The sequence below is a fragment of the Larus michahellis genome, chromosome 22, assembly GCF_964199755.1.
Source record: "Larus michahellis chromosome 22, bLarMic1.1, whole genome shotgun sequence".
Classification (NCBI taxonomy): domain Eukaryota; kingdom Metazoa; phylum Chordata; class Aves; order Charadriiformes; family Laridae; genus Larus; species Larus michahellis.
Genome location: NC_133917.1, coordinates 3,033,608 through 3,043,574, shown reverse-complemented (window position 1 = coordinate 3,043,574; position 9,967 = coordinate 3,033,608). Strand labels below are relative to the sequence as shown.

General features: G+C 71.1%; 2 protein-coding genes across 5 annotated transcripts; both read right to left on the bottom strand.

Moving 5' to 3' along the window:
• Nucleotides 1–4,038: 4,038 nt before the first annotated feature.
• DDN (dendrin) lies at nucleotides 4,039–5,786 on the bottom strand. The gene is made up of 2 exons (XM_074564999.1): nucleotides 5,376–5,786; nucleotides 4,039–5,259 (listed from the first exon to the last, which is right to left on the bottom strand). The coding sequence occupies exons 1-2, from the start codon at nucleotides 5,543–5,545 to the stop codon at nucleotides 4,218–4,220; spliced, it is 1,212 nt and encodes a 403-aa protein (XP_074421100.1). The 5' UTR covers nucleotides 5,546–5,786; the 3' UTR covers nucleotides 4,039–4,217.
• Nucleotides 5,787–6,342: 556 nt separating this feature from the next.
• PRKAG1 (protein kinase AMP-activated non-catalytic subunit gamma 1) lies at nucleotides 6,343–9,945 on the bottom strand. 4 transcript variants are annotated; one of them, XM_074565061.1, is made up of 12 exons: nucleotides 9,864–9,909; nucleotides 9,648–9,720; nucleotides 9,203–9,306; nucleotides 8,883–8,960; nucleotides 8,741–8,799; nucleotides 8,591–8,636; nucleotides 8,408–8,462; nucleotides 8,175–8,301; nucleotides 7,648–7,813; nucleotides 7,460–7,497; nucleotides 7,190–7,336; nucleotides 6,343–7,097 (listed from the first exon to the last, which is right to left on the bottom strand). In XM_074565061.1, the coding sequence occupies exons 5-12, from the start codon at nucleotides 8,795–8,797 to the stop codon at nucleotides 6,999–7,001; spliced, it is 735 nt and encodes a 244-aa protein (XP_074421162.1). In that variant the 5' UTR covers nucleotides 8,798–8,799; nucleotides 8,883–8,960; nucleotides 9,203–9,306; nucleotides 9,648–9,720; nucleotides 9,864–9,909; the 3' UTR covers nucleotides 6,343–6,998. The 4 variants fall into 4 exon arrangements, 3 of the variants coding, with proteins under 3 accessions (XP_074421162.1, XP_074421161.1, XP_074421160.1); XM_074565060.1 differs by having other exon boundaries at nucleotides 6,348–7,097; nucleotides 8,879–8,960; nucleotides 9,864–9,945; XR_012584417.1 differs by having other exon boundaries at nucleotides 6,459–7,097; nucleotides 7,648–7,919; nucleotides 8,879–8,960; nucleotides 9,203–9,330; nucleotides 9,864–9,945.
• Nucleotides 9,946–9,967: the final 22 nt, after the last annotated feature.

Below are 9,967 nucleotides of genomic sequence, written 5' to 3'. Positions count from 1 at the left end.
CCCGGCTTGGACAAATACGCCTGGGCACTGGAAATAGCTGCTGTCGCGCAGCGCCTGGGCCGGGACAGGGACAGGGACAGGGAGAGGGACAGGGACAGGGCGGTCCCGCCCCGCGCCAGCCCGTCACATCTGGGAAACCGGGTAACAGCTGGATGGCGGCCGCAAGCTGGGCCTGTTGTGGGCTGGGCCCCCCCCCTGGCAGGGCTGGGGCACGGGGTTGGGGGGGGGGGGGGGGCTCTGCCCAGAGGTGCAGGACAGACGGACAGAGCCATGTCCAGAGGTGCAGGACGGAGGGACGGTGTCATTCCCAGGGATGCAGGACAGAGGGACAGGACAGTGCCCAGAGGTGCAGGACAGAGGGACAGTGACACGTCCAGAGGTGCAGGACAGAGGGACAGTGACATGTCCAGAGGTGCCGGACAGAGGGACAGTGACACCTCCAGAGGTGCAGGACAGAGGGACAGACCCATGTCCAGAGGTGCAGGACAGAGGGACAGGACGGTGCCCAAAGGTACAGGACGGAGGGACAGAGCCACGTCCAGAGGTGCAGGACAGAGGGACAGTGACACGTCCAGAGGTGCAGGACAGAGGGACGGTGTCATTCCCAGGGATGCAGGACAGAGGGACAGGACAGTGCGGGGTGCAGTACAGACAGACAGAGCCACGCCGAGCTGCACTGGCCGGTGGCACCAGCCTGCCATCGGAACCGTCCCCATCCCGCGCCCCGTTAACTGTCACCAGCGGCACAGCCCCGTCCCGGCTGCCTTTGCCTCCGGTCGACACGGGCCCACGTCCCGCCAGCGCCCGGCTTGTCCGGCCACCCCCCCCCCCTCAACCCCCCGGCCGCCACATTCCTCCGGCGCGGGGCCAACTCGCCCAGCAACCGTGGCAGGGCTGGCCTCTAATCCCCGGGCATGCCAGCCCCGGGGGGACCGTCGCCGTCACCCACTCCCCGATAGGTGACCAATGCCCGAGACGAACAATTAGGGACAAAGCCGGAGCCGCCGGGGGCTAACGCCGGCCTTCACGGGTGCCTTGTGCGGCATTCGGCGAGTTTAATGAATTGTCCATCACTCCTTTCAGCTCCGCTCGCCCGGGCTGGATTAATCTGAGAAGCCGCAGTGGGGAAGGAGCCGCTAAGCCTGTATTTATTACTCTGCCATTGTAACTAATTGAGGTAATTATCTGTGACTCCAACCCCGCGCAACAATGCCGCATTCACCGGACCCCCTTCCCGCCGGCTCCGCCGTGCGGCCTGGGAGAACGGGCCCCGCACAGCCACCGCGTGCTCGGGGACGCAGGTGGGGCTTGGGTGGCCACCGCGCTGTGGGGACACGGTTGGCACGGTGGGACGCGGCTGTTCCGGGGAGGTGGCACGGCCAGCGCGGCCGTGGCCGTGGCGTGGCCAGCACCTCGTGCGTGCAAGAGCCACCGCTCTGTGGGGGCCATGTGGGTCACGGCATGGCCAGCGCCAGTGGCGCAGGTGGCTTGCGGCCCTCTGGGGACACCGCTGGCACCGGCACAAGCGTGACGACACCTCTGCGGAGACCCCGCCAGCACCAGTGACACATGTGGGTCACGGCTCTCTCGGGCTGCCGGCACCCGTGTGGCCGTGTCTGCCACCAGGTCCCAACTGGGCCCCGCAGGGGCAGCGCGATGCGCAGGGCAGGGACCCCCGGTGCCCCCCCCGCGCCCCCCCTCCCCCCCCCCCGGTGCCCCCGGTCCCGTCGGTCACCGGCTGCGCGGCGACATCTGGCGGCCGCGGGCGGCACCGGTACCGGGCGGGATCCGCCGGGCCGGCCGCGGGCTGCGGAGGGTTTTGGGGGGTGGGGGGAAGGCGGGGGGGGGGCGGGGAGAGGGGGGAGCCCGGGGGGGGGCGGTGCTGGCGCCAGCGCGGCCCGAATTAGAAGGTGATTTTCCCGGCGGGGAGCGGGAGGGGTTTGGGCAGGAGCGGAGCCCACGGAAAGGGCCGCGCCGCCTTCCCCCGCGTCTGGGACACCCCGGGCTGCGCCGGGCAGCGCGCCCAGCCGTGCCGCGCCGTGCCGAGCCGTGCCCAGCCGTGCCGAGCCGTGTCAAGCTGTGCCCAGCCGTGCCGAGCCGTGCCAAGCTGTGCCCAGCCGTGCCCAGCCGTGTCGAGCCGTGCCGAGCCGTGCCAAGCTGTGTCCAGCCGTGCCGAACCGTGTCGAGCTGCTCCGAGATGTGCCCAGCCATGCCGAGCCGTGCACAGCCGTGCCAAGCTATGCCCAGCAGTGCCAAGCTGTCCCGAGATGTGCTGAGCTGTGCCCAGCCGTGCCCAGCCATGCCAAACCATGCCCTGCCATGCCAAGCCGTGCTGAGCTGTGCCCAGCCATGCCAAGCCATGCTGAGCCATGCCAAGCCGTGCCGAGCCGTGCTGAGCTGTACAAAGCTGTGCCCAGCCGTGCCGAGCTGTACCAAGCTGTGCCCAGCCGTGCCAAGCTGTGCCGAGGTGTGCCCAGCCGTGCCCAGCCGTGCTGAGCTGTGCCAAGCTGTGCCGAGCCACACCGGGCCAATCCAGGCTGTGCCCAGCCATGCCATGGTGCACTGAGCTGATACAGGCCGTGCCGAGCCACGCCATGCCGATACAGGTTATGCCAGCCATGCTGTGCCACACCGAGCTGATACAGGCTACGCCGAGCCATGCCAGGCTGTGCCAAGCCATGCCGAGCTGTTCCAGGCTGTTCTAGGCTTTGTTGAACTGCAGCAGGCTGTGCCAAGCTATGCTGAGCCGTGCCATGCCGTGCTGATACAGGCTGTGCCAAGCCATGCCGAGCCATGCCATGCCAATACAGGCTGTGCCAAGCCATGCCGTGCCGCACTGAGCTGATACAGGCTATGCCAGGCCATGCCAAGCTGTACCAGTCTGTGTCAAAGCCATGCTGAGCTGTTCCGGGATATTCTAGGCTTTGATGGGCTGTGCCAAGCTGTGCCAGCGTGTTGCACCATGCTGAGCCATGCTGGGCTGTGCCAAACCGCACCAGGCTCTGCCAAGCTGTGCCAAGCCATGCTATGCCATGCTGATACAGGCTGTGCCAAGCCATGCCGTGCTGCACCGAGCTGCTACAGGGTGTGTCGAGCCATGCCAGGCTGTGCCAAGCTGTGTTGTGCCATGCTGAGCCACGCCTGGCTGTGCCGCACTGCGCCAGGCTGTGCCGAGCCGTGCCGGGTCACACCATCCGTGCCAGGTGGCACCAAGCTGTGCCAGGCTGTGCCGAGCTGTGCCGTGCCACGCCAGGCGGCACCAGCCCATGCCAGGCTGTGCTGAGCCGTGCCGAGCACCGGGGCAGCCATGGCAGGACCGCAGCCGTGCCGCGGTGGGCTGAGGTCGCCGGCACAGCTCGGGTCAGGCCCGGGGACCCTGCTGCCATCCTGGGTGCCCGAGGCCATGCGCCAGGACAGGGGATGCGGGGGGTGACGTGGCCCTGGGGCTGCCCCGCAAGTGGCCCCCCCACCCCACCCCCCCCAACCCGACGCCTGGGTCCCCCGCTGCGGCGGCTGCCCCGCGCCGTGACCTCCCGGCCGGTGTCACCGGGATAATGACAGGGTCGCACAGGGGGGCGGGGGAGGAGCCGGTTTTTAAATAACGTGCAAATTGGACACGTTATTTGTGCGGTTTCCTCTGGCCGTGGGGATCCTCCCCCCCCGCCCCGCAGCGTGACTAAGAGGTGGCGGCTGTTCGGGGGGGGGACAGTCCCCCCCGGGGTGACTCACCCGGGGTCCCCCCCCAGCCGTGACGTGGGGCTGGTGGCCGCGGGCCAAGCCTGCTGTGCTCACCTAGTCATTACAGGGGACCGGGGGTGGGGGGTGTGTGTGTGTGGGGGGGTGTCGGGGTTGAGGGGGGGGGAGGTGGCACATCCCACCCGCACCGTGACGCGCTGCGGTGCCCGCCGTGACGCCTGGGGCCTCCGGCTGACCCCGGGACAGGGGGACACCCAGACGCCTGGGTCCTCGTTGGTCGGGGGTGGGGAGTGGGGGGGGGTGTGGGGGGGGGCAGAGCCAGGGGGGCAGGGGGGGATGGGGGGGCCGGGAGGGTGATGGGCCCCCCCGCCTCGCTGCACACACACAAGGGGCGGAGGCGGCACACTGGGATCCCGCAGCCTTTATTGGGGGGAACCACAGCCTCGAGCCCTGCCCCCCCGAGGGCCACACCCCGCCAAGCCCCGCCCCCCCGAGGGCCACACCCCGCCAAGCCCCGCCCCTCAGGCGCGGGGGGGGCTGGCAGCCCCCGGGGGGGCCCCGATGCTCTCCAGGCTGCTGCTGCTGCTGCTGTAGGCGCGGGCGTCACGGCAGTGCCGCCACCGGGATCCCCCCGTGCCCCCCTCCGCCTCCGAGTCGGAGTCGGGCGCCGTGTGCCGTCGGATGCGGGACACGGCCTCGCGCAGCGCCTGGGCATACAGCGCTGGCCGCCGCGGGGGGGGCCGGCCTCGGGGACCCCCACAGCCACCCGGGCTCCGCCAGGGACTGCGGGGGCTGCTGGGGGGCTCCTGGGGGGGCGAGGGGGCTGCCGGGGGGGTGGCAGCCCCGGGGGTCGCAGGAGGGCTGCTCAGTGGGGGGGTGGTGGGCCTTGGGGACCCCCCAGTGTAGCGGACCTGCTGCCGCTGAGGGGGGGGGACATACTGGGCCCGGACCACCACGCGGGTGGCATCAATAAGGACGTGCCCCCCCGTCCCCCGCCGTCCCCTACCACGCCCCAGCACCCGCTCCCGGCCGGACACTGCCCGGGGCAGGGTCTGGCTGTGCCGGGGGGTGCTGGGCCCCCCCGGGGATGGTTGCATCCCACGGAGCCGCCGGTGCCCAGCCTCGGTGGCCGCCCGGGGCAGCGTGTGGCTCCAACCCCCCGGCATAGCCCTGCGGCCCTGGGGTGCCAGGGGGGGACTGCGCGGTCCCCTGGGGGGCCAGAGCCGCAGGGTACGGTGGGGAGCGTCGTAGGCAGGGGGCGAGATGTAGGGGGGCGGCCCCCCCCGGCGAAGGTGGGCAGCCTGCACCCGCTGCATGTGGGCCTCGTAGCTGGGGGGGCCCTGCCTGCCCCCCGGCAGTGGGGGACGGGGAGCACACGGCGGCGGTCCTCTGCCCCCCGTCCCCTCGGGCTGTTCCAGGGGGCAGCGAGGTGGGGGGGCCCAGGGCCGGGTCTCACGCCCTGGGGGGACTGGGGTGGCGAAGTCCTGTAGGTGGCGGGGGGGAATGGGGGGCGCTGGGGGCCAGGGGGGGGCCAGCTCCGCCACAAAGCGCTTCTCCAGGTACCTGCAAGACAGAGAAGGGGGGGGGGGGACGTGAGGGGGGCCGGGGCTGGTGGGGGGCTGCCCGGGCTGGGGCCAGGGCATGGGAAGGACCCCCCCACCCATCCCGTCCCCACTCACGCGTACTCCCCGGCGATGCGGCGGTAGGTCCAGGGGGGCACGGGCCGGCACCCCGCGGCCATGCCGGCGCCCGGGCTGCAACACGCCACCGTGTCGATCTCCACCAGCAGCAGCTTGGTCCGCTCGCAGATCCGCAGCCGCCCCGCGCCCCGCTCCGCGCCCCCCAGCATGGCCCCGGGGGGTCCCCGCCGCAGGGGACCGGGGGGTCCCCGCAGCCACGCGCTCGCCGGAGCCTCGCGCCCGCCCGCACACACGCGCAGCCACCGCCGCACGTGCGTCCCCAGGGACCCCCACGTCCTGGCCGGTGGCTCCGCCAGGCTGGCGGCCGAGCGGCACGGTGCCCTCCCCCCCCCACCCCCGGGACAGCGCCAGTGGCCGGGAGCCCGGCACACCGCGGGGACCCCGCCGGCCGTCCCGGGGGTGCCGCCCCCCCCGGGATCCCTTCCCCCCCCTGCGACAAAGCGAGGCGATGGCGGGTTTGGCACCGAGCGCTGCAGCCCACGCGGGCTCCGAGTGGAGCTTAGCAACCCTCCGGCGGCGGCATGGCAACGGCACCGGCACCAGCACAAGTCCCCGGTACAGCACTGGGCCCCCCCGAGCACCCACCCTGGCTCTCACCTGACACCGCAGCTCGTGCCGGACCCCGGCGCTGGCAGGAGCCGGTGGTGGCGGTGGCCACGTCCCAGCCTCCCCCCCAGCTGGGAATGTGCCACGCTCAGCATGGCTGGGCCTCGCGCCTCCCCCGGGCAGCACCAGCGGCGAACTCAGGCATCCGGGCTGCCAGCGACCCCCGCCAGCACCCCACGGGGACCCCAGCACCCCGCACCCCTCCACTGCTGCCCTCCGGCCTCCCCCAGCCCCTGTCCCAACGCCCCCTGCTCACCGTGGCCACCACCAGGTCCCCATCCCCGTCCCGTCCCCAGTCCCAAGCTTTTAGAAAAGCCACAGGCGGAACAAACAGGGATTTAGGGTCTGGGCAAGCTCAGCAGATTCCCCCCTGGCCTGCGGGGGGGGGGCTGAACCCCCCTCTCTGAGCACCCCCTCCCCTGGTGCCCCCCCAGCGCCCCGCGGCGAGGCCAGGTTTGTGCCAGGTCTGTGTTTATTTGCAGTTTCTCTTCACACACGAAGCGGTGGCGGGTGCAGGCACGGCCCGGTGGGGAGCGTGTCTGGACCGGGGGCGGGGGGGGGGACCCGGGGGGACGCAGGGGGGCAGCCCCGGGCCGGACGGAGGTGAGTGAGGGCAACTACCCCCCAAACTCAGTGAAACCCCGTGAAGGGTCGGCGCAGAGAACGGCCCTGGCCCGGGGGTGGCTGAAGCCAGCCCTGCACGCCGCGGGGTGCGGGGGGATGTCGGGGGCTGCTCCCAGCACCCACTGCCTGCCCCACACGGCCTTGGGGCGCAGGGTGCAGTGTGGGGGGAGCCAGGGGGGGCTCTCCCTGCCCACAGAAGGGCTGGGGCGGCGCGGGGCTGCCCCACCACGGCTCGAAGTTATTGCTGGACACTGCTGGTGAGTGGGGTCCCTGCCCCAGGAGTGCCCCCCCCAGCCTGGGGGGAGCACGGTGTGTCAGGAGAGATGTGGGGTGGGGGGCACCGGGAGGGGCTGAATTCCCCCCTCCACCGCCTCAGGGGCCCTGCGGGAGGACCAGGGCTTGCAGGATATCCGAGAGAGAGACAATCCCCTTGACCACGTCGCTCTCATCCACCACCACCAGCCGGTGAACCTGGGGCCGGGGGGGGGGACACAGGGAGGGGCTGAGGCCGGCGCAGGGACCCCAGCCCCCCCCCCATCACTGGCGCCCCGGGGGATGGTTACCTCGGCCTCTACCAGGCGGTTGATGATGGTTTCCAGCGTCTCGTGCTTGTAACACTTGAGGACGCCCTCGAAGTAGTGGGAGCGGTGCTGCAGCGCCCGCGTCACCGTCACGTCCAGGTTGTTGTAGGTCTTCTCGGCTGCCAGGTTCTGGGGCAGGGAGAGGCATTGGGGACACAGGAGGGCCCCGTGCGTCCCCCCCCCGCCTCGCGTTCCCCTCCAGTTCAGGCTCTGCCCCCTCCCCACCACTGCAGCCCCCCCCCCAGTACTCACGATAACGTCGAATTTGGAGTAGATATCCACCACCCGCCCTATGGAAGGAGGGGAAGGGCTGTGAGAAGCGCCTGTGGCGATGGGTCTCCGTACAGCCGGTCCCTGGCACGCCGGAGGGGATGTGGCCCCCGAGCTGGTTTGGGGACAGCCAGCACACGCCGTGCCCTGCGCCCGGGCCCTGTCCTTACCCGAATCATCGACGACCGGCAGAGCGGACACGCGGTGCTGCACAAAGATGCCCAGCGCCACGTAGATGGGGGTGCTGGTCCGCACCACGGCGATGTTGTTGTAGGTGCCGATCTGCAGCTCCTCCAGCGTCTTGGCCATGAATTCGGGCTTTGGGACCTCTGCTATCTGCAGGGGACGGGGAGGGGGACAGTGCTGACGCTGGCTCGGCCTGCCGCGCCCCGGGCCCCGTGGTGCTGCCGGCTCCGGCCGCCCCGAGGCCTGGGCCACGGTCCTAGGAGTGAAAGCAGAGAGCGCTGGGTGCGGAGCAGGGCCCGGGGGAACCCCGAGCAGAGGCGGCGCAGGCAGGGGTGGCGGGGACGGGCTGTGGGGTCCATGCAGCGGCCCGGGGGCCCCCCCCAGCACCCACAACACACGGCAAGGCACCGAAGCTGTGCCCGCCCCAGCACCAGCGGTACCTGGCACAGCCTGGGCCAAGCTTGTCTTGGGGTGGCCCCTGCCACCGCCGCGGGGCAGGGACGGGACTTACAAAGAGTTTGAGGAACTTGAGGATGCGTTTGTGGGTGAGGATGTAGAGCGTGTTCCCTGAGTCGGGGTCGATGACGGGCAAACGGTGGATCTTATTGCGGATGAGGGAGGAGACGGCGTCGAAGAGGCTACGGGGCAGAAGGGAGAGGGGGAATCGGGGCTCGCCTAGACCCCGGCCTCGCACCCGAGGGCGCTGCAGCCAGCCATGCCCCTTTCCCAGCAGCCTGGGGGTACCTGGCATTGGGGGAGATGCAGACCAGCGGCTTGAAGGAGTCTTGCAGGTAGACCTCTGCGGGGAGAGGAGACGCTGAGGGGACCGTCAGCGCCGCGGGCAGGTGGGGTGCAGAGCCGTGGGGGCTCCAGGCGCCCCAAGCAGGTCTGGGAGGGCGGGAGGCAGCTGGCAGCGATCGCTCTCACCTCTCCATGTCTCAATTTTGTGCTCCTCCAGCTCGTAGATCTGCACCTGGGCACAAGGAGAGAAACCGGGATCAACCGTGTCCACTTGTGGGGCGGGCAGAGGCCAGACCCCGGGTCCCCGCAGGGACGAGCTCCGCGCACGGTCCTTACCATGGGCGACTTGTAATAGCGGTGCAGGATGTTGATGAAGTCGGTGATGGTCAGCATGCCTGGGGGGGGCGGGGGGGGACAGGCAGGGTGAGTGGGGTCCTGCCAGCCCCCTGGGGACCCCCTCTCCCACTCGCTCACCCACAAAGCTTTGCTTCTTGCTGTCCCACAGCGGGGCAGCCCGCACGCCGTTGGTGACCAGCGCGAAGAAAGCCTTCTTCACCTGCGACCAGGGACACGGGGGATGTCACAGGAGGGACGGGGCACCCCATGGGGGAGCAGGGACCCCCAGCAGTCCATGCCCCTCCACTCCCACTTACAAAACTTTTACGAGGCGGGTGAAGAGCCCCGAGAGCATCCCCCAGCCCCAAACCTGCTTCCCGGTCCCAGTTAAGCCACCAGGCTCCAGCCCCGGTCCCCGTCCTGGGGCCCCAGCCCCAAACCTGACCCCCAGCCCTCGCCCACCTGCAGGGAAGTGTCGAAGACGACCAGTTTGGAGCTGGTGGGGATCAGGTCGTAGCAGCGGTGGGACTTCATGAAGGTGGTGTAAGCACCGCGGTGGGGCTCCCCTGGGGACGGGCGGCGTGAGGTGCCTGCCAGAAGCGAGGAGACACCCCAAATCCCGGGCCACCCCAAATCCCAGGACATGCCAGACCCTGCGGCACCCCACCCCTGGGGGAGAGGACACCCCAAACCCTGGGACACCCCACTCTAGGAGAGCCACCCGGCACCCCAAACCCTGGGGCACCCCAAACCCTGGGACACCCCACCCCAAGGCCCCAGGAGCCCAACGCCCCAGGACACAGACCCCCAAGGCCACCGCAGACCCAAGGACACTCGAACCTACGGGGCACCTCCCGGGTCCGGGACCTCCCGCACCCCAGGACCCCCCCGACACTCCCGGTATCACCTTCCAGCCCCGGGGGGCTCAGCTCCGCCGGGCTCTCTGCGGCCGGACTGGGGCCGGGACCGGGGCCGGGATCCTGCGGACAGACACGGCTCGGCTCGGGACGGATCCCCGATCCCATGTGTCCCCCCCGGCCCCGTTCCCTCCCGGTCCCGGTTCCCCCTCGGCCCCGGATCCCCCTGACGCCCCCTCCCGGCCCCGCCGTCCCCGCTCCGCCACCTCCATGGTCCCGCTCCGTCCCGCCGCCGCCGCCGCCGCCCCACTTCCGCCCGGCGCCTGGCTCCGACTTCCGCCAGCACCGCCCACGTGGCCGGAAGCGCGCT

Excerpts from the sequence above, each read along its gene's own strand:
- DDN (XM_074564999.1), bottom strand. The coding sequence starts at position 5,545 with ATGCTGGGGGGCGCGGAGCGGGGCGCGGGGCGGCTGCGGATCTGCGAG. Across the intron at positions 5,260-5,375 it reads CGCATCGCCGGGGAGTACGC|GTACCTGGAGAAGCGCTTTG; the intron begins GTGAGTGGGGAC and ends TCTGTCTTGCAG.
- PRKAG1 (XM_074565059.1), bottom strand. Across the intron at positions 7,498-7,647 it reads GCCGGTCGTCGATGATTCGG|GGCGGGTGGTGGATATCTAC; the intron begins GTAAGGACAGGG and ends CTCCTTCCATAG. Across the intron at positions 7,337-7,459 it reads ACTCCAAATTCGACGTTATC|AACCTGGCAGCCGAGAAGAC; the intron begins GTGAGTACTGGG and ends TCCCTGCCCCAG.